This window comes from Schistocerca gregaria, chromosome 6 (assembly GCF_023897955.1).
Source record: "Schistocerca gregaria isolate iqSchGreg1 chromosome 6, iqSchGreg1.2, whole genome shotgun sequence".
NCBI lineage: Eukaryota > Metazoa > Arthropoda > Insecta > Orthoptera > Acrididae > Schistocerca > Schistocerca gregaria.
In genome coordinates, this window is record NC_064925.1 from 146454461 (window position 1) to 146479782 (window position 25322).

Sequence of the window (25322 nt, forward strand, 5' to 3'; positions counted from 1 at the left end):
TCCAGCACGAACGCTGGTCCAACTGAGGCGCCAGGTGGAAATGGCATGGCAAGCCGTTCCACAGGACTACATCCAGCATCTCTACGATCGTCTCCATGGGAGAATAGCAGCCTGCATTGCTGCGAAAGGTGGATATACACTGTACTAGTGCCGACATTGTGCATGCTCTGTTGCCTGTGTCTATGTGCCTGTGGTTGTGTCAGTGTGATCATGTGATGTATCTGCCCCTAGGAATGTGTCAATAAAGTTTCCCCTTCCTGGGACAATGAATTCACGGTGTTCTTATTTCAACTTCCAGGAGTGTAGCACACGACCGTTGAGCATTTTGATCACAATAGCCATACATCAACACGATATCGACCTGTTTCGCAATTGGTAAACGGTCAATTTTAACACGTGTACTGTATCACGAAACAAATACCGTCCGCACTGGCGGAATGCTGCGTGATACCACGTACTTATACGTTTGTGACTATTACAGCGCCATCTATCACGAAGCGAAAAAAGTGGTCCAACTCAAACAATCATATTTCTTTACGTACTACACGAATATGTAATAAAAAATGGGGGTTCCTATTTTAAAAAAAAAACGCAGTTGGTATCCGTTTGACCTATGGCAGCCCCATCTAGCGGGCCAACCATAGCGCCATCTCGTTTCCCCCTTCAAGCTAAACGAGTTTGTTTGTAGTTTTTTCGTTTGATGCTTATTTCGTGAGATATTTGGCCCAGTCACTACCAATGGACCACTCTGTATACAACTTACATGCGATATAGACTTTTTATTCAAATAATTTTAATGTGTTACAGTTCTCTCATGCATTACTTATGGCAATGAACGCGAACATTAATTTATTTCCGCGGTAGAGCACGAAAACAGTTATGTGAGCGAAGTACAGACTTTTTAAAAACTGATGAGGCAAAACATTATGGCCACTGACACTGAATGCCTCATGTCTCGTTGCGGACACAAGATGTTGCAAGTAAAGTATGTTGTAGTTAGGCGCGTAATGGGGCCCCTTAGGGATATGGCGGCTAAGGAGGGGAAGAAATCCAGTGTGCACTCCGTGTGCATTCCTGATGTGGAAAGGGTCCTTCCGGATGCCATGAAGAGCACAGGGTGCAGCCAGCTGCAGGTGGTGGCACATGTCGGCACTAATGACGTGTGTCGCTTTGGATCTGAGGAAATTCTCTCTGGATTCCAGCGGCTATCTGATTTGGTGAAGGCTGCCGGTCTTGCTTACGAGATGAAGGCAGAGGTCACCATCTGCAGCATCGTTGACAGAACCGACTGCGGACCTTTGGTGCATAGCCGGGTGGAGGGTCTGAATCAGAGGCTCAGACGGTTTTGCAACCGTATTGGCTGCAGATTCCTTGACTTGCGCCATAGGTTGGTGGGGTTTCGGGTTCCGCTGAATAGGTCAGGAGTTCACTACACTCAGCTGGCGGCTACGCGGGTAGCGGAGGCTGTGTGGCGTGGACTGGGCGGTTTTTTAGGTTAGAAGGCCTCGGGAAAGTGCGGGATGGGCTGCAATGTCAAAGGGTGCTTGGCAATTACAGGACGTGCTTGGATCAAGGAACAGTCGGAATTATAGTTGTAAATTGTTGTAGTTGCGCTGGAAAAGTCCCTGAGCTTCAAGCGCTAATACAAAGCACAGAAGCTGATATCGTTATAGGTACAGAAAGCTGGCTAAAGCCTGAAATAAGTTCTGCAGAAATTTTTACGAAGTCTCAGACGGTGTTCAGGAAAGATAGATTAGGCAGAATTGGTGGTGGAGTGTTTGTGTCTGTCAGTAGTGGTTTATCTTGTAGTGAAGTCGAAGTAGATACTCCGTGCGAATTGGTGTGGGTGGAGGTTATACTTAACAGCCGAATTAAGTTAATAATTGGCTCCTTCTACCGACCCCCAGACTCCGATGATACAGTTGCGGAACAGTTCAGAGAAAGTTTGAGTCTCGTAACAAATAAATACCCCACTCATACGGTTATAGTTGGTGGGGACTTCAACCTACCCTCGGTATGTTGGCAAAAATACTTGTTCAAAACCGGTGGTAGGCAGAAAACGTCTTCCGAGATTGTCCTAAATGCATTCTCCGAAAATTATTTCGAGCAGTTAGTCCACGAACCCACGCGAATTGTAAATGGTTGCGAAAACACACTTGACCTCTTGGCCACAAACAATCCCGAGCTGATAGAGAGCATCATGACTGATACAGGGATTAGTGATCACAAGGTCGTTGTAGCTAGGCTCAATACCATTTCTTCCAAACCCATCAGAAACAAACGCAAAATAATTTTATTTAAAAAAGCGGATAAAGTACCACTAGAAGCCTTCCTAAATGACAATTTCCATTCCTTCCGAACTGACTATGCGAATGTAGACGAGATGTGGCTCAAATTCAAAGACATAGTAGCAACAGCAATTGAGATATTCATACCTCATAAATTGGTAAGAGATGGAACGGATCCCCCGTGGTACACAAAAAAGGTCCGAACGCTGTTGCAGAGGCAACGGAAAAAACATGCGAAGTTCAGAAGAACGCGAAATCCTGAAGATGGGCTAAAATTTACAGACGCGCGAAATTTGGCACGTACTTCGATGCGAGATGCCTTTAATAGGTTCCACAACGAAACATTGTCTCGAAATTTGGTAGAAAATCCGAAGAAATTCTGGTCGTATGTAAAGTACACAAGCGGCAAGACGCAGTCAATACCTTCGCTGCGCAGTGCCGATGGTACTGTTATCGACGACTGCGCCGCTAAAGCGGAGTTATTGAACGCAGTTTTCCGAAATTCCTTCACCAGGGAAGACGAATGGAATATTCCAGAATTTGAAACACGAACATCTGCTAGCATGAGTTTCTTAGAAGTAGATACCTTAGGGGTTGCGAAGCAACTCAAATCGCTTGATACGGGCAAGTCTTCAGGTCCAGATTGTATACCGATTAGGTTCCTTTCAGATTACGCTGATACTATAGCTCCCTACTTAGCACTCATATACAACCGCTCGCTCACCGATAGATCTGTACCCACAGATTGGAAAATTGCGCAGGTGGCACCAGTGTTCAAGAAGGGTAGTAGGAGTAATCCATTTAACTACAGACCTATATCATTGACGTCGGTTTGCAGTAGGGTTTTGGAGCATATACTGTATTCAAACATTATGAATCACCTCGAAGGGAACGATCTATTGACACGTAATCAGCATGGCTTCAGAAAACATCGCTCTTGTGCAACGCAGCTAGCTCTTTATTCGCACGAAGTAATGGCCGCTATCGACAGGGGATCTCAAGTTGATTCCGTATTTCTAGATTTCCGGAAAGCTTTTGACACCGTTCCTCACAAGCGACTTCTAATCAAGCTGCGGAGCTATGGGGTATCGTCTCAGTTGTGCGACTGGATTCGTGATTTCCTGTCAGGAAGGTCGCAGTTCGTAGTAATATACGGCAAATCATCGAGTAAAACTGAAGTGATATCAGGTGTTCCCCAGGGAAGCGTCCTGGGACCTCTACTGTTCCTGATCTATATAAATGACCTGGGTGACAATCTGAGCAGTTCTCTTAGATTGTTCGCAGATGATGCTGTAATTTACCGTCTAGTAAGGTCATCCGAAGACCAGTATCAGTTGCAAAGCGATTTAGAAAAGATTTCTGTATGGTGTGTCAGGTGGCAGTTGACGCTAAATAACGAAAAGTGTGAGATGATCCACATGAGTTCCAAAAGAAATCCGTTGGAATTCGATTACTCGATAAATAGTACAATTCTCAAGGCCGTCAATTCAACTAAGTACCTGGGTGTTAAAATTACAAACAACTTCAGTTGGAAGGACCACATAGATAATATTGTCGGGAAGGCGAGCCAAAGGTTGCGTTTCATTGGCAGGACACTTAGAAGATGCAACAAGTCCACTAAAGAGACAGCTTACACTACACTCGTTCGTCCTCTGTTAGAATATTGCTGCGCGGTGTGGGATCCTTACCAGGTGGGATTGACGGAGGACATCGAGAGGGTGCAAAGAAGGGCAGCTCGTTTTGTATTATCGCGTTATAGGGGAGAGAGTGTGGCAGATATGATACTCGAGTTGGGATGGAAGTCATTACAGCATAGACGTTTTTCGTCGCGGCGAGACCTTTTTACGAAATTTCAGTCACCAACTTTCTCTTCCGAATGCGAAAATATTTTGTTGAGCCCAACCTACATAGGTAGGAATGATCATCAAAATAAAATAAGAGAAATCAGAGCTCGAACAGAAAGGTTTAGGTGTTCGTTTTTCCCGTTCGCTGTTCGGGAGTGGAATAGTAGAGAGATAGTATGATTGTGGTTCGATGAACCCTCTGCCAAGCACTTAAATGTGAATTGCAGAGTAGTCATGTAGATGTAGATGTAAGCAGATGTGAGACGAATGGGGAATCATTCTAGCATTGATGGTGATTGCAAATAAGGAAGTCCACAGACATAAGCGACTTCCACAAAGGGGAGATTGTTGTGGCCCATTGCCTGGGCATGAGCGTTACGGAAACGGCGGCGTTAATCGGTTGTTCGAAAGCTACCCTCTATGGAAGGTGGCAGAATGGTGGTGAGACAAGGGGTAGGCGACCGGCTGCTCGAAACATGCACCACCCCATGGACGCAGTCTGGTGGTGGTGGTGGTGGTGGTGGTGGTGGTGGTGGTGGTGGTGGTGGGGCAGTATTATGCTATCGCAGCCTTTCACCTGTTCACAAGTTCACCGGAACCTCTATGGAATCTACAGGGTGGCGCACGAAATGTGTTGCCATTTTGTTTTTGAATATAAACTTTGTCGACACAATCTGAAATGAACATATACAACAATGAAGAGCCGTCCATGGAGATTTGTTCTTACTCAGCACATGCTCCATATGTCCATTTCGTTTCCTAACTTCCTTCAATCGAACCCTGAAGTTAGTGATTACCCTACGGCACATATCTTCCGTAATTTCACTGCAAGCTTGAAGAATAAGTCTTCTTAGCTCCATTAAATCACGTGGACGTTTCGGGAAAAAAATTTTCCTTTAGGTACCCCTAAAGAAAAAAGTCACGTGGACTGAGGTCTGGACTATTGGGGGGGGGGGGGGGGGGGCGCAATTTTGTCCGTCATTGAAGCGACCTGGAAACCTGAATAAAATGATCCGCATGTCGAAATGCTCGTGTAAAAACTCCAACACAGTGTTTGCAGTATGTGGCCTTGCTCTATCTTGCATGAACCACTGGCGTGTTGAAGGGCAAGGCAGTAGTAAAAAGCTGTGGAATGAAGCTATTGCAAAGCAAAGTCGGTGACTGGAAATTGCTGCCCACGCTGTAATCCTCGGAGCATAATGTTGTCTTTCATGAAGCACTTGTCGGTTTTCAGTGGCCCAAAAGCGTACATTTTGTTTGTTAACCACACCGTCTAAATGAAAATGTGCCTCGTCTGAAAACCAAACGCTGTTGAGAGTTTCTTCCCTAACCTCCGCCCACTGATAAAACAGTAGTCTCTGCTGCTTGTGTTCTTCAGAGAGCTTCTGTATACAGGTTATATTGTATGGGTACATATGGAGGTTACTTTTAAGAATGCTTTGAACGGAGCGTCTGGATATTCTCAGTTGCACTGCTGCCTTTCTACACGATTTCCCGGGACTTCTCTGTACAGCAACTCGTACCGCTTCCATATTCTCCGGCGAACAAACAGGCTTAGGCCGAGGTCGCTTCGCTTCCAATACTGTTCCTTCCTGTACAAATTTATCGTACAACATGTGGATGGTCTTCTTGTAAGGAACCCATCGTGTGTCAAACTGCTGTCGGAAACGTCTCTGAGTCACAACTAGGCTTTTCGTTTCATGAAAAAGCAACAATTGGCGATTGTTGCTGTGTCGTCAGTCTTCCGTTGTCAGCCATTGCTGCTTACTAGTCTCCTAGCGGCAGTATTGTGAATTACACGTCATTTCGTAACTCATTTGTTTTGCCAAGCTCTGCTGGTACTGCTGTAGAGATCCCAGCGGGACATCTAACGTGCGTCGTAAATTGTGAAAGAAACAATTTGTAACATCTCTTGCGCCACCCTGTATGTCTTAATGTAAAACACCATGACAGCTGTGGGCTATGTGAATACACATGGCGACAATTATCGAACTATATGAAAAAAAGTTGTTACAACCTACGGCGTGTACACACTTTATTCAACATGTAAACGTCACTATAGACATCCGGATTTAGGTTATGCCTTGTTCGATATGTCTGCCGTCATTGGCGATGATGTGGCGCTAGCGAAATTCTGAAGTGTCCGAACATCGATGCTGTCGACGACCTCCTGAACGGCTGCTTTCAGCTCAGCAATGGTTTTGGGGTTATTGCTGTACACCTTGTCTTTAATATAGCCTCACAGAAAGAGTCGCATGTGTTCAGACCCGGAGAATATGGTGACCAAGCGAGGCCCATGCCAGTGGCCTCTGGGTACCCCAGAGCCAGAATGCGGTCACCAAAGTGCTCCCCACCAGGACATCAAACACACTCCTGCTTCGATGAGGTAGAGCCCCGTGTTGCATGAACCGCATCTTGTCGAAATCAGAGTCAATTTGGATAATGGGGATGAAATCATCTTTCAAGTACCGCTCGGTAGTCACCGTGCCATAAAGGAATATCGCACCGATTATTCCGTGACTGGACATTGTACACCATACAGTCACCCGTTTAGGGTGAAGGGAATTCTCGATCGCGAAATGCAGATACTCAGTCGTACAAATGCGCCAATTTTGCTTATTGACGGACCCATCCAAATGAAAATGGGCTTCGTCGCTTAACCAAACCATGCATGCGCATACTACGAGGGTAATCCCAAAATGTCTATTTTTTATAAGTACATAGACCTGTTTATTTCTACAATGGTTTACATCAGTTTACAGCTTGAACATTTAGCTATTTTTCGACAAAATCACCATTTCTGTCAATGCACTTTTGGAGGCGCTGTGACAGTTTTTGTATGCCCTTGGCATACCAGTTCGCGCCATGCAGTTCAGAAAGTTACGGATCTCTTCTTTCACCTCGTCATCGGAGCTGAATCGCTTTCAGGCCAAATGTTCTTTTAACCTAGGGAACAGGTGATAGTCACTGGGCGCCAAGTCAGGACTATCGGGTGGGTGGGTGATTATGTTCCACTGAAACTGTTGCAGGAGAACAACGGTTTGCCGAGCGATGCGTGGGCGAGCGTTGTAATGGAGAATGTATACGCCCTTGTACAACATTCCTCTTCCCCGGTTCTGAATTGCCGTTTGAGTTTTTTCAGAGTCTCACAGTACCTGTCAGCGTTAACTGTAGTCCCTGTTGGCATAAAGTCGACCAACAATTCCCCTTTTCCGACCCCAAAAACGGTTGTCATGACTTTGCCGGCAGACTGTTTGAATTTCCGCGGCTTTGGCGATCAAGGATGCCGCCACTGGTGTGATTGTTGCTTGGTCTCAGGTGTAAAGTAGCATGCCCAAGTTTCGTCACTCGTGACCATTAAATCCAGAAAGTTGTCCTGTTCGGCTGCAAGGCAGTGGAGAAATGTGCGGGAAGCATCAAGTCGTTGCCGCATGTGGTCCTCAGTCAGCATGCGTGGCACCCATCTTGCGCACATCTTCCAGAAGTTCAATGTTTCCGTTAAAATTATGTGAGCGGTGCTACGGAAGCCTCATGAACCAAAGTGCATAGATCATCCGCCGATCTTCACGCATGCTTTGCTCAACCTTCAACACAGTCTCCTCAGAAATTTACGGTCTCCCACTCTATTGCTCGTCGTGAATTTCGGTCCGACCAGCTGCAGACTCTCAACACTTCTTGCGAACATTTTTGACATCCATGCACGACTCACCATACATTTCCGTAAATTGGCTATGGATTTCAATCGGCGCAGTGCCCATTGCGTTCAAAAACCGAATAACTGCGCGCAATTCACACTTGGCTTGGCATCCGTTGACAATGGAGCTCCCGTTGGATGGTACGCCAAGACTAAGCGCCTCAGCGCGGCGTGCGCATGTTTACACACAGCGGGTGAAGCACTCTTCATAACAGTGTGACCAACTGCCACACAGTTCTGTTCTCATAAAAAAATAGGAGACCTTACTTTTGGGATTACCCTCGAAATTCCCAGCAAGGCCCGCGGCCAACCGTGCAATTTGAACGTCCTAACGCAAACCGTTCACAAGTTATGACGATTTGACTTCATACAGTTCAGTAACAGTCTTCCTGTATTTACGGACCATCTGCATTCATTCAAGCTTGTTTTACCACACGGCGATGGTATTTTCGAGCTCAGTACCTGTCCGTGTCACACGGCCTGCTGCTTGCTGCAGCGGTTTGAGGTGCGCAATAGTGAATTCATGTTCACATCTTGCGCATCAAATTCACCTAGTCTGGATGTGATGGAACACATTTGGGACGCTGCCAGGCGCCAGTTCCGCAGCCACTAATCACCGTCCCGTAATTTACGGTAACTGCGTGACCTGTGCGTAGACACACACTTCTAGAAACATATGAAGGAGTTGTCCAACGCACGCCACACAGAATCGTTGCTGTATTGCATTCCAAAGGTGGACAAACGTTCTATCAAGGGGAGTATTACGTAAATAAGTGTCAATCTTTTTTTTAATTTTTATCATTAAAATTGTCTGCAGCTTTCTGAAGAAAAAGTTTAGTTCGGGGAAATTGCACCGAAGAAAGTCCAAAATTAGAGGAATTTAAAAGTGTCTGCAAAAAATGACGACAACCACCAAGTCACGTACACAGCTCCGTTAAAAAACAGAATTTTGTGCTCATTTGTTTCTTTTTCATGACTTTTTAGTCTCAAATGTCTTAGTTACACAAAATTATTAGAGAAGCAATTTCATGATAGCGACCGGTTATAATTGAAAAAGCAGCTATTCATACGGGCTGTAGTTACAGTATGGAATCGAAACGTTATAGATATTCCAATCCTCTAATGCAGAACCAATTTACGTTAGAAAAAATTAGTTCCAGTTTTGGTCACAGGTTGCAAATTTTGCGCTGTGAATGCAAAAAAGACGTAAAGAAATGTTTCTACATGTAGTGGATTAAGCAAGGGGCGTAGGCAGAGAAGGTGAAATAAGTGAGAAAGGTATAACGTTGATTTTATTATTTACCGTTGCTTACACTGTCCAATGAGAGCACCAGAGATGCCGTAAGTATCATATTTGCATCTGGTGGCCAAAAGTGGAACTAATTTCTTCGAGCGTACATTGTTTCGCATTAGCACATCTACCAAGTTTCCTTGTCATATTGTTATTACAGCCCGCACTGGGTGTCCGTAAGTAGCTGCACTTTATAACCACCTGGTACAACTCGAGACCAAAATGACAGTTTTAACAACCGTAAATTGGAAGAGATACCAAACACTGTTGTCAAAGAACTAAGCGCTTTGAAAATAGGTGTGCTATGTTTCAGTGATGATTGCAGTGTCGTGATATAACGATACCAAATTGCTGGGGGTTGGTTTGTGAGGATATTTAATTGCCATTGACCGTAGAAGACTCGTAGAAACAGAGAAGTCAGTGATAGAAACGGCCAAAGAGGCACGAATAAGCAGTAGTCCGCGAAAGAAGTGGAAGGGAGACCATCGCCAGAAACAAGAACTATACGGACCTGGAATGCATTTGTGTTATGCAGGCTACGCAGAGAAACAAGCTTTAACTTCAATTTCCCGGAAGTTCATTTTTTATGTTCTGGTAGACATTGGTTGAAAACTATTAAAGGTGCTGTTGTTGTTGTTGTTGTTGTTGTTGTTGTTGTTGTTGTGGTCTTCAGTCCTGAGACTGGTTTCATGCAGCTCTCCATGCTACTCTATCCTGTGCAAGCTTCTTCATCTCCGAATACCGACTGCAACCTATATCCTTCTGAATCTGCTTAGTGTATTCATCTCTTGGTCTCCCTCTATGATTTTCACCCTCCATGCTGCCCTCCAATACTATATTGGTGATCCCTTGATGCCTCAGAACATGCCCTACCAAGCGATCTCTTCTTCTCGTCAAGTTGTGCCACAAACTTCTGTTCTCACCAATCCTATTCAACACTTCCTCATTAGTTATGTGATCTACCCATCTAATCTTCAGTATTCTTCTGTAGCACATTTCGAAAGCTTCTATTCTCTTCTTGTTCAAACTGTTTATCGTCCATGTTTCACTTCCATAAATGGCTACACTCCATGCAAATACTTTCAGAAATGACTTCCTGACAAATCTATACTCGATGTTAACAAATTTCTCTTCTTCAGAAACGCTTTCCATGGCATTGCCAGTCTATATTTTATATCCTCTCTACTTCGACCATCATCAGTTATTTTGCTTCCCAAATAGCAAAACTCCTTTACTACTTTAATTGTCTCATTTCCTAATCTTATTCCCTCAGCATCATCTGATTTAATTCGACTACATTCCATTATCCTCGTTTTGCTTTTGTTGATGTTCACGTTATATCCTCCTTTCAAGACACTGTCCATTCCATTCAACTGCTCTTCCAAGTCCTTTGCTGTCTCTGACAGAATTACAATGTCAACGGCGAACCTCAAAATTTTTATTTCTTCTCTATGGATTTTAATACCTACTCCGAATTTTTCTTTTGTTTCCTACACTGCTTGCTCAATATACAGTTTGAGTAACCACTGCTTCCCTTTCATGTCCCTCGACTGTTATAACTGCCATCTGGTTTCTGTACAAATTGTAAATAGCTATTCGCTCCCTGTATTTTACCCCTGCCACCTTCAGAATTTGAGAGAGAGTATTCCAGTCAACATTGTCAAAAGCTTTCTCTAAGTCTACAAATGCTAGAAACGTAGGTTTGCCTTTCCTTAATCTTTCTTCTAAGATAAGTCGTAAGGTCAGTATTGCCTCGCGTGTTCTAGTATTTCTACGGAATCCGAACTGATCTTCCCCGAGGTCGGCTTCTACTAGTTTTTCCATTCGTCTGTAAAGAATTCGAGTTAATATTTTGCAGCTGTGGCTTATTAAACTGATTGTTCGGTAATTTACAGATCTGTCAACACCTGCTTTCTTTGGAATTGGAATTATTATATTCTTCTTGAACTCTGAGGGTATTTCGCCTGTTTCATACATCTTGCTCACCAGATGGTACAGTTTTGTCAGGACTGGCTCTCCCAATGCCGTCAGTAGTTCTAATGGAATGTTGTCTACTCTGGGGGCCTTGTTTCGACTCAGGTCTTTCAGTCTTTTTACCTACTTGATCCTCTGCTGCCTTCACTACTTCATCCCTCAGAGCTACCCATTCGTCTTCTACTGTATTTCTTTCTCTCATTCCTGTCAATTGTTCCCTTATGCTCTCCCTGAAACTCTGTACAACCTCTGGTTTAGTCAGTTTATCCAGGTCCCATCTCTTTAAATTCCCGACTTTTTGCAGTTTCTTCAGTTTTAATCTACAGCTCATAACCAATAGATTGTGGTCAGAGTCCACATCTGCCCCTGGAAATATCTTACAATTTAAAACCTGGTTCCTAAATCTCTGTCTTACCATTATATAATTATCTGATACCTTTTAGTATCTCCAGGGTTCTTCCAGGTATACAACCTTCTTTCATGATTCTTAAACCAAGTGTTAGCTATGATTAAGTTGTGCTCTGTGCAAAATTCTACCACGCGGCTTCCTCTTTCATTTCTTAGCCCCAATCCATATACACCTACTACGTTTCCTTCTCTCCCTTTTCCTACACTCGAATTCCAGTCGCCCATGACTATTAAATTTTCATCTCCCTTCACTATCTGAATAATTTCTTTTATTTCATAATACATTTCTTCAATTTCTTCGTCATCTGCAGAGCTAGTTGGAATAAAAACTTGTAGTACTGTAGTAGGTGTGGGCTTCGTATTTATCTTGGCCACAATAATGCGTTCACTATGCTGTTTGTTGTAGCTTACCCGCATTCCTATTTTCCTATTCATTATCAAACCTACTTTTGCATTATCCCTAATTGATTTTGTGTTTATAACTCTGTAGTCACCTGACCAGAAGTCTTGTTCCTCCTGCCACCGAACTTCACTAATTCCCACTATATCTAACTTTAACCTATCCATTTCCCTTTTTAAATTTTCTAACCTACCTGCCCGATTTAGGGATCTGACATTCCACGCTCCGATCCGTAGAACGCCAGTTTTCTTTCTCCTGATAACGACATCCTCTTGAGTAGTCCCCGCCCGGAGATCCGAATGGGGGACTATTTTACCTCCGGAATATTTTACCCAAGAGGACGCCATCATCATTTAATCATACAGTAAAGCTGCATGCCCTCGGGAAAAATTACGGCCGTAGTTTCCCCTTGCTTTCAACCGTCCGCAGTACCAGTACAGCAAGGCCGTTTTGGTTATTGTTACAAGGCCAGATCAGTCAATCATCCAGACTGTTGCCCTTGCAACTACTGAAAAGGCTGCTGCCCCTCTTCAGGAACCACACGTTTGTCTGGCCTCTCAACAGATGCCCCTCCGTTGTGGTTGTACCTACGGTACGGCTATCTGTATCGCTGAGGCACGCAAGCCTCCCCACCAACGGCAAGGTCCATGGTTCATGGGGGGTATTAAAGATGGACGGCTGAAATTTTGTATACTATCTTAAAACGAATTTAAATGAAACGTAGACTATTCTTTTGATTTAAATTTGAAAATTAAATACTTTTTAAAGAAAAACTATGGGCTAACAGCTGAAATTTTTTTGATAATCATTTAAAAAAAAAATTCTTAACCATAATTTATTATAGCAACTTTTTGAGTCTACCTTCAACATAATAGTGTACAGAGCGTCAAGAAAGAAGAAAAAAAAATGAAGGTCGTCATAATGTTTTAGACCATTACTGTATGCCGGTATACATAATTTTAATAAAGGTTTCAAAAATTACGAAACATGAGGAAAGATTCCTTCGGTGAAGGTAGCAGATATAAGTAACAGAAGTAATGTGCCTGCTGTTTTGAGTACGCTTCCTCACCTGATGGCGTTTGGAGTGACTCGACCTTGCACCAGTACCATGCGTCCCGGCTGGAGCACCACCGGCAGCTCCCCAACATACGGGACGCCCTGCAACAACGAAACACCACAACCGTCAAACTCTTTCGTGTCTTATTTGTTCACCAAAATGTACGACAATCGAGCTAAATAGACTGGCGCCTGTGCTACTCGCGAGTGGACTACTGGCGAGGCGGCAGGTGAAATCTAGGAGGATTATACCAAAATGGAGTTCGCACTGCATGGACAATGTAGCTGGATATTTTTTGCGGAGGATGCTGGGAGTGAGCGAATAAGGCAGTAGAAGCAGGGCGGGATTGACGAATTTCCGTTCATACAAACCCCGGTACCCAAAGAACACTGCTCGCATTAGCGTTGTATAGAAGTACATGTAAAACGCTAATGAGAACAGGTTGGCACGAGCGGAAATACGTCAATACCGCCCTACTTCTACTGCCTTATTCGCTCTCTCTCGGTATCCCCCGCAAAAATTATCCAGTTAAATTGCCCATAATTTGAAAACACACGATTTCAGTTTAGGTTGTATAAAATCGTGAGAGTGATCTTTACCTCCATACGTCATATCTGCTGGCCTACGACAGTGTATATGGGAGGCAGGAGTCCCTTACATCACCCACCCATCACCCATCCACCCTTATATCTGCTCCCAGCACCCAACGTGCTAAAGCTTGGTTAAATGTGTGTGTGTGTGTGTGTGTGTGTGTGTGTGTGTGTGTGTGTGTGTGTGTGTCTGTGTGTGACAAGCGTGCCATGTTTGACAGATACTCTTAGGCGTTGCACACTGAGAAGTCAATGAGAAGAAAGAAAGTGTTGAAGTGTTGTAGAAATGAGCAACAATTTGACATTAGCATGCTCCAGTGCTTCCAAACAAGACGACACTAAAGAGAGAAAATGTTTTGCAAAAACTGTCCAACTATTCGGAACAACTTCCGGGAAATCTGAGAGGGGAGTGGGGAGTGAGGGATTGTTATAGAGAGTATTGGAACACATTCGCCTGTTGCTTAACGAGTCAGTTGAGCCTACTTTTGATCAACGAACCTACCGAATACCCCACAACAGTTTCGCTTCACTTGGTTGATCGTTTGGTACGATTTCAGTCCCTACATATATACAGTGTTTTATGTCAAAATCAAGCTAATGAAACTACTATGCCGGTAATGGGAAAAAGGCAAAAGAAAGAACAAAACAATTCATGCCAATGACACACACGGGCATGACATCTGGGAGGAGTTGTCTTTAGTGGATCTTAACTGAAAAGAACGAAGAAAGCAAGAAGGCTCATAGGACTGACGGTCAGTGCTCATTAAATTCAATTCGACAAAGTAGTCAACTGTGACCTTACCAAAGGGATTCAATTTAATAGATTTAGAGCAAAAACGGGCAGTGGTATGACGAGAAATTTAATCTTGCTTCTCCAGAATACGAGTGCATTATCTCAGTTGTAACTTCAACACACTCGCTGTGGCCGAGCGGTTCTAGGCGCTTCAGCCCGGAACCGCGCTGCTGCTACGGTCGCAGGTTCGAATCCTGCATCGGACAGGTCAGTTAGGTTTAAGTAGTTTTAAGTCCCATAGTGCTTAATGCCATTTGAACCATTTCATTTCAACACATTCGTCCATTTCAGTTAACACCATAAATCTCTCATTAAAGCAGTTACAGAATAGTTAAAAAAACATCACAAACTGTATAGGAAACGATAATATTTCTTGGTAAAATAAGTATCGCTGTGTAGTTTCGCATTTGGCACAGGCGTAAGGTTTTGCTTTAGGTGGAAGTAACGTCGAATGCGTTATACGTCATACCATGCAAAATCCGAAATCCTGTCCCAACCGTTCGGATTAGCAGTGTTACAATGTGCAGAAACAATAGAAAATAAATCAAAAAATCATCAGTAGCCAACATTTCAAGTGGAATCGTGATTCTTACTAAAAATATAAGCCTGGTATTCAATATTACTGATCATTTATTGCTAACGAAACCTTTACGGAAGAAAAATTTGTAATACCAGCATTTACCCTACATGCATTGAAGTTCGATCTCTCTTACTGTTTAAGTCTCTGGAGTATATCGCGCAATTAAAGTGGGATCACTGAGTACCATCTTCGCGAGATCTGTCTTTATTCGAATTTAAAATCCCCACGAAAATTACTGGCAATTTTTCAAATTTTCTGCTTCTCACATGAAACAATTCGAAGGTTTTTATCATATTTTGTACTTCTGTAACAACTTTCTTTAAAAAAAAGCAAAAATATATCTAAAATTTTAATTCACACCTACGACAACTGAAATATTCGAGGCCTTCTGAAACTGAAGACAAAACGCAAAGCAGCACGGTTTACTTTAAGCAGGAGAGATTCTGGATAAACAGCCACAGACTTCTGTGTTGGAGTGCCGTTTCCCACCTACTAAATGCTGTAACTTTTACTCACAGCAGTAAACTTTAATATTTTACTCATAACAAATTGGGAGTTGTGTGTGTTGGTATGTTAAAGCAGTAACGAGTTTTGTTTCCTCAGGCATTCATTTCAAATGCTTTAAATAAAAGAAAGGCTGGCATTTTGTTAAGTAACAGATGGTTTAACACGGTCTGCTATATCAATGCAAAAAACTGATGGGGCTTACTGAGTAATGTGGGCCATTCGACTCTACAGGTTGTTGCAAAGTTGCATGGTCGAAATTATACAAATGGCAGAGGATCCGAAACTAAAAGTACTTGGAGATAAAACAGTAATGGTCTCAATATTCTGTTTTTCAAGACAGCCACAAGTCGCACTCATTTTTATGGATAGGTTTCGTCCAATTTCACGAGGGCATCGACAAAAACTGCAAATTCCACAGTTTCTGACAACGTTTTTGATAAACTGAGCTAAACAGGTCCATAAAAAGTACCCCGTGCGACTTGTGTTTGTCCGGAAAAAAATTCAACAGTCGCTCTTTCCCCTGCAGACAATGCCTGTTCTCACTAAATCTCAGTGTTTCCATCACAAGGACGCATAGAAGTGTGCCACTGCCTCTGAAAAATTCCTCTTGTCTTTTGTCTAATAAGACAAGCAGCTAGGGCCATACAGTTGCTCTTCAGTTTTTTATTTTTTGTTTCAAGGACAAACGACTACATTTAATCGCATAGCAAAACTATCAACAGCACAGATGAACATGTAATGTTGCACGAAGCAGCAGCAGCAGCACCAACGTCGATGCAGCGCGTACTGCTCATTAAAGACTTCGTATCGCCTGAAACAATCGTTTCCGAACAAACGTTACTTATCTCAAATTACTCCGTTTGTGGTCCTGTACAGCATAATCTGTATTGCGTGAATCATACAGAATAACTTACAGACGGGTGCTCGAATTACCTCGCGGGAAAGCTGAGTGTAAATAGAATGGACAGTCAAATGGGAATGAGACGGACGGAAAAATGTACGTAAACTGTTTATTACACCAAAAGTAATCGCCATAGCAGTTAATACATTTACCCTACTGTAAGAAAAGAGCGTTAACGTCTTCGTAGAAAAAAATTTGGGGTTGCATACGGAATCATGATTGTATCCTTGATTGTCAAGCTTGTTCGGACTACGCAGCAGAAGTTTCGCTGGGAAGCTCTTACACCCCCTCTATACACTCTGATTTCTTCCCATGCGATTTTCATACTTTTGGAGCCCCATAGATTGACATCCGTGGCTGTCTATTTGCTTTGGAGAAGAGGTGCACGCCTGAGACAATCGTGGTTCCTTAGACAACCGCAAACTTTTTTCTATTAGGACATTGATGCTCTTGTATTACAGCGGGAAAAATATATTAACAGCTAAGGCTAATACTTTTGAAATAATAAACAGTTTACTTACTTTTTTTCGTTCGTCTTGTTTCCATTTGAATGCCCTTTATACTCCTCTGATCGTCCTGTAGTAGACATTTCATAGTTGCTAAAAATTAGATGAGTCTAAAGATTGAAAAATTCCTTGAAGGGAAATACGATTAATTTATTTCACCGTCTCTGTCCAGCTGAGCTTATTTTCTTTATATGATGGTCATAATGCCAACTAAACGATACACACTTTTCCATTTCTCCACGACCATATCCTCCTTGAAACACTTCGAACCCCAAGCAATACAAGGAACAACTGCTCTCTTTTGTCTCCCCAGTAACATTTGCCAAGATCCTAGTGCATTTTCAGGTCATTACCCTTTTCCAGCGCATCCACTGAAATGGAAGCAGTTAAAGAGTGTACTCTGTTTCAGTCTGGCATGTCAAGATGGAGATATGTACCAGTAACAATTACTGTTTTATTTCAGTCTAGCGTCACATTTGTGTTTAAAATGATTACCAGTTTCGGTCCATTTTATAACGTCCTCAGGCCTCTTAGTTGCAGAGCAAGCTGTCGATTACGTGTACTGTTCTCAGGTACGGTAAAGAATGACTGCATTTTATAATAGCAGGAAACATAAAATACGAGAGTCGCACATTTAGAGAAAATGAGAAAATTTTAACAGGCGGAAGGTTCAGGGACCTGCTAAAATACATCTTGATAGAGTGTCTGCAAACGTTTTATATTAAATTACAAACGGTGACTCATTTTTCCTCTAGAATGGGATCATTAAGCGCGCCGCCCGGCTGTATGTTAATTGTAGCAATACAATAATTACCAAGAGAAGGTAATCTAAAATCGGCGTTACTTTAAGATTGTCTAGTAAATTTAGTACAATGATCGTGATATTCGTTGTTTCTTTTGTTGACATTAATACGCATAAAGGATGATGTTCTGAAAAGTAAATGTTTGACGTGCTGTACAGTGAGAGAAGAATACCTCCCTGCGCTGCGATGAGAGGTGGCATTCTTACGGCCTTTCAAATTGTTTGCTCAAACTCTTCGCTACTCTGGGCGACTTCTAAACGGGTTATCTCCTCTGTAGCATTATATATATATATATATATATATATATATATATATATATATATAAACTGGTGCACTATCTTTTGAATTTCGTTTTTAACGACTCGTTGATCTAGAACAAATCAGAACTCGTGTTTGCTTCTAACAAGATCTAAGCTCTCGTATTTCTATGGAAGTTTCCCGAAATTGCAAGGAAAATAAAAATAAGGGCACGCATCACAGAATTCCAGCCATATGGCTTCCCAGATTTCGAACTCCACCTGATGGCTGCCAAGTAAGAACAGCAGCTTGAGAATACTTCCGTAAGTAAAAAATATGATTTAGTGGTCTCACAGTAGATACAACAGTGGCATACGAGATTTGTAAGAGTATGAAGGTAAGCAAAGTCCAAGGCACTGTCAACGACGAAGTTACTGAGGGCGAGTCATAAGCAAGGATAACACAAGTCTGGTAAAAGAAATCGGCATCTGTTTTGTTAATGAACCACAGCAGTAATCGCCTGAAGTGGGTTGCGGGAACTAAAGACAGTGTATATCAGGAAGGTCGGATGGAGATTTGGACTCCTGGCATATGCATCATGAACTGCTATTAAACTAACATTGGTTGCTACAGACTGTCAGATATACGACAGACGCGTGGATTGAGAATGCGTAAAATCGTTCAAGACGCAGGATAATGCTTGACTGTAATGCGATCCACTTGTAGCATTCGTTGCACGAATGGCGAAAGCGCGCGCCACGAGCAAAGGCACACCGTCGGGAGGATGTGTCCGTCTGCTACAGGAAAACGTGACTAATGCTACCCAGGACTTGTTGACTGTGTCGCTTGAGTGTTGCGTCAGGATAGAGTGATAACTGAGCGCCTCCCAGGTCCCGAACCCTATAAATAAGTCTCCGACTTCTGCTCGGGGCTTCGAGAGAGCGGACTCATTCTGATTGCTTATCAAGCCCAATTGCAGTTGCACATTCACAAATAGTAGCTATACTGTCCGCTAACGTTACACAGCAGGCTGAAATAGTCGTTCGACGACTCTGAGGGCAGCTCGTGTTTTTGCTGCAGGGGTTAGTACTATGTTTTTTTTTTTTTTTTTTTTTTTTTTTTTTTTTTTTTTTTTTTATTCAAGATCTATGTAGGAATCAAGGCAAATTTCAGAAACAGCAATCTTGTGAAATTCTGCACGCTCTGATTGTCCGTAAGATCCAAAAGACACCAGATAACAGCGTCCAGGTTTATACTGTGTTCGTTGACTTTCTGAATGTGACAGCTTTATACAGGGTGCCCCAGAAGAAACGGTCAATATTCGGGGATATGACAGTGACGATCATTCGAAAAGAAAAAAAAAAGTCCTATGAAAGTGCGCCTAAATCCATACCTTAAGAACTATTAGCTCTTGTTCATTTTCGCTATTGCGACACACATCTCTTGAACTAAACAAGTACTCATAGCTTTGCTAGACAATTTTTTTCTTAAAATTTGGAGCACTTAAGGTATGCATTTTACAGGCAGCGTGTACTATACATTTTTTCTACGAATGATGTTTCCTCACATATTCGTGAGAGTCTATATGTAAGTGGTGTTTGTGCTGTCGGACATGTGCGACAGAAAAGACACCACTCGCATATACACTGATCAGCCAGAACATTACGACCATCTACCTAACAACCAGCATGTCTACCTCTGGATCGGATAATAGCGGCAACGCATCGTGGCATGGAAGCAACCAGGTCTTGGTGGGTCGCTGGAGGGAGTTGGCACAACATCTGCATACACAAGTCACCTTATTTCCGTAAACTCGGGGAAGTGGTGCGATGAGCTCTGACGCCGCTTTCAATCACATCACGCATGTTGTCCATCGGATTCAGATCTGGCATGTTGGGGGGCCAGCACATCAATTGGAACGCGCCACTGTGTTCCTCGAACCATTCCATCACACTCCTGGCCTTACAACATGGCGCATTACCTTGTTGAAAAATGTCACTGTCGTCGGGTAACATGATCATCATGAAGGGTTGTACGAGGTGTGAAAACAGTGTACGATACTCCTTGGATTTCTGCTGCCCTAGACAAGTTCCAATGGACCCATGGATGCGGACATGAATGTTCCCCAGAGCATACTGCAGGTGCCGTCATCTTGTCTCCGTCCTGCAGTAAAAGTGTCAACGAGCTGTTCCCCTGGAAGACGACATACTCGCGCCTTCTCATCGGCATGATGATGAAGGCATGAGGATTCATCAGACCATGCAACGCTCTGCCACTGCAGTGCAGTCGTAGATGTCGATGTCGCCGTGTTAAGATTGGTACATGCATGGGTCGTCGGCTGCGGAGACCCATCGTTATGAGTGTTTGGTGCACTGTATGTTCAGACATAGTTGCACACTGTCCAGCATTGAACTCTGATGTTAGTTCCGCCACAGTTGGCCGCATGTCCTGTTTTACCAGTCTACCCAGCCTACGACGTCCGACATCTGTAATGAGATGTCGCCGCCCAACCCTCGAAGACTGGACGTGGTTTCACCTTGGTTTCGCCACGCGTTGAAAACACTCACCACTGCACTCCTCGACACCCGACACGCCGTGCAGTTTCAGAAATGCTCGTGCCGAGCCTCCGAGCCGTCACAATTTTCCCTCGGTCAGACTCAGATACATCGCACGCATTTCCCATCCTACACAGAGACAGCACGCTCATTGATACTATATACCCCGTCCGTGTGTCTGATTAGCAGTCATTCCCAGTCAGGTAACGCTGCTATCACCTGGACGGGTTTATATCGATAGTAGGTCCGTGATGATACTGTTGTGGCTCATCAGTGTGTACATTTCTGTAACAGCGCGATGGGTTCTTGACGTTTAGCTTCGGTAATATCTAAAAATACTACGCTGCTTTTTAATGCAGAGAAAAACGTTAGGTGACACGGTAGCTTCTGGTGTACCTCGAGCGAGTGTTTTGGGACAGTCACTTCTTATGGTGTAATAATATTCTGTTGAAGCTACAAGGCGACATTCGCGGATAATGCTGTTGTATACAGGGAAATCGCATCGCCCGAAAACTGTAGCGGAATCCAGGAAGACCTCCAGAAAAATAATTTTCGTTGCAGAGATGGTCCGCAGCCCCTCACCGTAAAGAAATGCACATAAATAGGCAGAAAGACTTAGTACTGTATGACTGAACCACTGACGTCGATTCCTGAAAATAGTTACAAACGTGACTTTCTAAAGATACTTGTCCACAGGGATTTAAGAAGGAAAACGAGATAAAACTAGTTGCAGGGCAGACGGATTTCAGAAAGTATGTTACTGAAAGTACGTTCTTTTCTCAATTGATGAGCACGGATCAGGAAAATCCAACCGTGTGACACGCTTTGATCATACACGATATGTTACGAACAGTAGCTGAATGTGAATAGTTATACAGGCTGTCCATAAAAAATGGTTCAAATGGCTCTGAGCACTATGGGACTCAACTGCTGTGGTCATCAGTCCCCTAGAACTTAGAGCTACTTAAACCTAACTAACCTAAGGACATCACACACGTCCATGCCCGAGGCAGGATTCGAACCTGCGACCGTAGCAGTCGCACGGTTCCGGACTGCGCGCTTAGAACCGCGAGACCACCGCGGCCGGCGGCTGTCCACAAAGTTATGTTGTAATTTCAGCAGTATAATTGGTATACACCACCTTATTTTGGATTACTTACAACAAATCATGCAAATTGAAGGAAAACTGATCTAGTTTTTGTTACAAATGTTCAGTATGTGCACCTTTAGCAGTACGAAACACATCCAACATGAAAACCAATTCTTCGCTTTGAAGTACGGATTAATGGAAGCAAAAGCCTCTTCAATTCTGTATCTTAGCTCCAGCCAATCATTAGGTAGTGGCGGAATACAGACAAGATCTTTTATAAAGTCACACAGGAAAAAATAGCATGGAGTGAGGGCAGGTGTACGTGGAGGTCAGCGGGAAGAAAACTCTGTCGTACTTGACATCAAGAACAAACCATCGGTCAGGGACCTCAGCGTTCAAACACACTCTTATAAAGAGATGCAAATTGGGAGGGGCTCCATTTTGCTGCCAAATTAAGTTTACAGGTTCACCTTATAACTGGAGACAGAGCCATTCTTCCAATATATCCCAATCAGCCACCCCTGTTTCCGTAGCTTCAGCCAAAAACAAAATGGTCTGCACAGTTTACGTCTGGACACAGCACAGAAAACGTTTAATTTCGGGGAATCTGTTTGATATTCTACAAGTTTATGGGGATATTCTGACCTCATAGGAAAATTCCGGTAAAGTTCGACCAGTGAGTGAGGGGGGCAGGCGGCTTATTTTACAAATGCGACGCTGGAGAGCAGCTCCAGCTACTTGCAAGAAAGCTGTTTTGTGTACAAAGGTGTTGCAGGAATGCTGCTGTCATTTTCATGTTAGTTGTGGAGAAGAATTGCATTCTATGTTCTGGTAAGCCGGAGAGTTATCGTGTATTTATGTACTTTTAGTATACGGCTTAGTTTGCACAATATTGATGCAAGTTTTTCTGAGAGCTTGACAAATGTGTATGTATACAACTAGCAAAAAATGGCCACCGATTTTGCTGCCTACAAAGTCGGGTGGTTCATCTCTCCCAGACATTCGGTACAGATGGACTGGTCTTATTTGCGAGAGAGGGACCATTTATATTAATCAGAGAGATATGAGAACAATGGGAGAGAGAAACCACTTGTTTTAATGTGAGAGAGATGGAGCACAATTAAATTTAGCTTCAAGGCATGTGTAGTAATCCCACTGAAGAGGGTCGTACCTCAGACTATGCTTATTTGTCGGAAGATATGTCTGTGTCAACAAATGGAAGAGCAGAATCTTGTACACAATAGTTCAAAGCTCTTCGAAAGACCTACTGATCCGAAGCACACTAACAGGATTATCTGCACAAGTCAAATTCCTTCACTGGCTCAGGTTCGGACTCCACTCCTACTAAACCTAAAACTTTCAAGATTACCACTTCATCACAACTGACTACGCCTAAGCCATCACAGATAAAACTTTTGGAAGAAAGATTACCAGTTCCTTCTACAGTGTTCAGTCACGATCCATAATAAACTGATAAAACTATTTCGGACTGAAATATTTAATAGCGTAAGTCTGTAGTAATTACAACATTTTCTAAACAAAAATATGAAATTTTAACTGACTCTTCTTCGTATATAGTCATGGGATGGCCCATCTCTCCCAGTACACTGGTCCATCTCACACATACACCTGACGGTCAGATGAGGCAATCATAAATATTTTCATTTTTCATTTATCTTGTATTTTAAGTGGCAGCGCCTCAATAATACACAGCACCCAAGTTTATGTGGCACACTATACAAATATGCTCCTAAAAGGCAAGGTTGAAAAATACATAAATTTTATGCCGAAGAAAAAACGTAGTCCAGCTCTCCCAGACTTACCCTATACGAACGTTGGGGATATTTCCCTTCCCATTTAGATGAAAAGTTGTCTCATCTAATAACACTATCAAGAAAGTCATCTTCCCGCTGCAACACCTCACCTGCAAAGCCATAACATTCACCACAGTTATCTGGCTTTAAAGCATGTACCATCTATAATCCGTACGGGCGTTTTCTTCCAACCTTCCGCACTGTTGGCTTTAGCAACTGAAGTACAAGACTTGCTTTCCGAGCAGACATCTTAGGACTACGAAGGTATGACATCTGACGCGGTCAACATCCTCTTCACACGCTTTTGGTCTTCCCGTGTTTTTCCCTTTTTACACACACACACACACACACACACACACACACACACACACACACACACACACACACATCCGGTCATTTCGAACTGACTATACCATCGACGGATGTTTTTCTCACATAGAGGATCAAAACAGCACGTTAAACGAAACTCTGCACATTGACCCGAAATCACATGTTCGCTCTTGGCAAACTTCAGAACACAAACGCTTTACGCTCAGGAGCGTATGTGGAGCTGCAAGCGGGAAATCAACAGAGTGTGCTCGCACATGCGCTTACCTAAACTGTTTCAGTTCCTCTTCAACTGTGACCTTGAACAAACACTCTAGAACGCCCACAGATGACACTATGAACATTTATAACTGGGACATTCTTTTATGGACAGTCTGTATTCTGTCTTCCTAGATTTCCGGTCCTGAAAGTCTTTAACACTGTACTACATCGTTGCCTACTCACAAACATACGATCTTACTAGTATATGTGACTCGTTCGGTGAATATTTGACTGATACGAGCCAGTACGTTATACTGCATGGTAAATACTCAAGAGAAAGAAAAAAAAATCTGGTGTGCACCAGTAAATTGTAGCAGACCCCCTAATAAATACAAACAACTTATCAGTAGAAGTATAAAGTTGTTAATCGACGATGCAGTTGTTTACGGGAAATTCTCGTCGCTGGCTCATCGTAAGGAAATGCAGGAAGTCGTTGACAAAATTTCCCCTTGGTTTAATGAAAATCAGCTCTCTCTACATATGGATAAATGCACGATACGCCTGTAACACAGAACCCCACAGTATTAGGATAGAAGTTTGGTGGTGAGCATCTTGACCACGTCATAAGGAATGAATATTAGGCGTAATGTAAATAAGCCGTATGAACTGGAATGACAGCGTAAACTCAGCGTTATGGAAGTGCTTAATTTCTTTGTTGGAAGAATTCTGGCGAATTCCAGTGAATGTGAGAATGAAATCTCATACAAGACATGGAGCGAAGTCAGAGGTGCGCTGCTAAGATCGTAACAGGACGGTGTACTCATTATGATAGTGTAGCGGAAATGTTCGAAAAACCTAAGCGGGATACCTTGGAAAAAGCAGGAGGCTCTTCTCGCGAAACTAACTCAAGACACATTGTACAACAGGCAGTAACCTAATGAGACAGAGCAGTTTTTAAGTCACTGATTTCGCATTCGCGGTTGCTCTGTCCGGTCATCCTGGTTTACCTAAATCACTACGGTAAATCCCGAGATGGTTCCTTAATCAAGGCTACAGACTACCACTTGTCCTATCCTCATATACCACCTGTACTATACTCATGAAATAAATATACATCCTGTGTGTTGTGTATTTTAACCTATTGGTTGTACACTATTACCGTCACAATTACTGTACCATGTGTGATGATCTTTGGATGAATACAAAAATGAAATGAAAACCTGTCGGGTAAATTTTGAGAAAATTTATCCCAGGAATACGCTCCGCCAGTTCTACCACCACCCTCGTGTATTTGTGTATTTTGCGCAGGGACCATCAGAATAAAATGAGACTAGGCGGTATACAGGAATATACCGTATACGCTACCATTTTTCCTCATTCAATATGCTAATGGAATAAGATAGAAAATCGCTAATATGTTATGAAGTATCTTGCACCATGCACTGTACAGTGGTTTACAGAA

At 43.0% G+C, this 25322-nt stretch overlaps 1 protein-coding gene across 4 annotated transcripts in view; it reads right to left on the bottom strand.

The window, feature by feature from the left end:
• Positions 1-25322, bottom strand: part of LOC126278473 (galectin-6-like) — a 448782-nt gene that overhangs the window by 82249 nt on the left and 341211 nt on the right. For all 4 annotated transcript variants that reach the window (XM_049978617.1, XM_049978616.1, XM_049978619.1 and 1 more), the window contains one exon: positions 12969-13057. In XM_049978617.1, coding sequence (XP_049834574.1) covers positions 12969-13057 — 89 coding nt within the window. The remainder of the gene's footprint in view (positions 1-12968; positions 13058-25322) is intronic.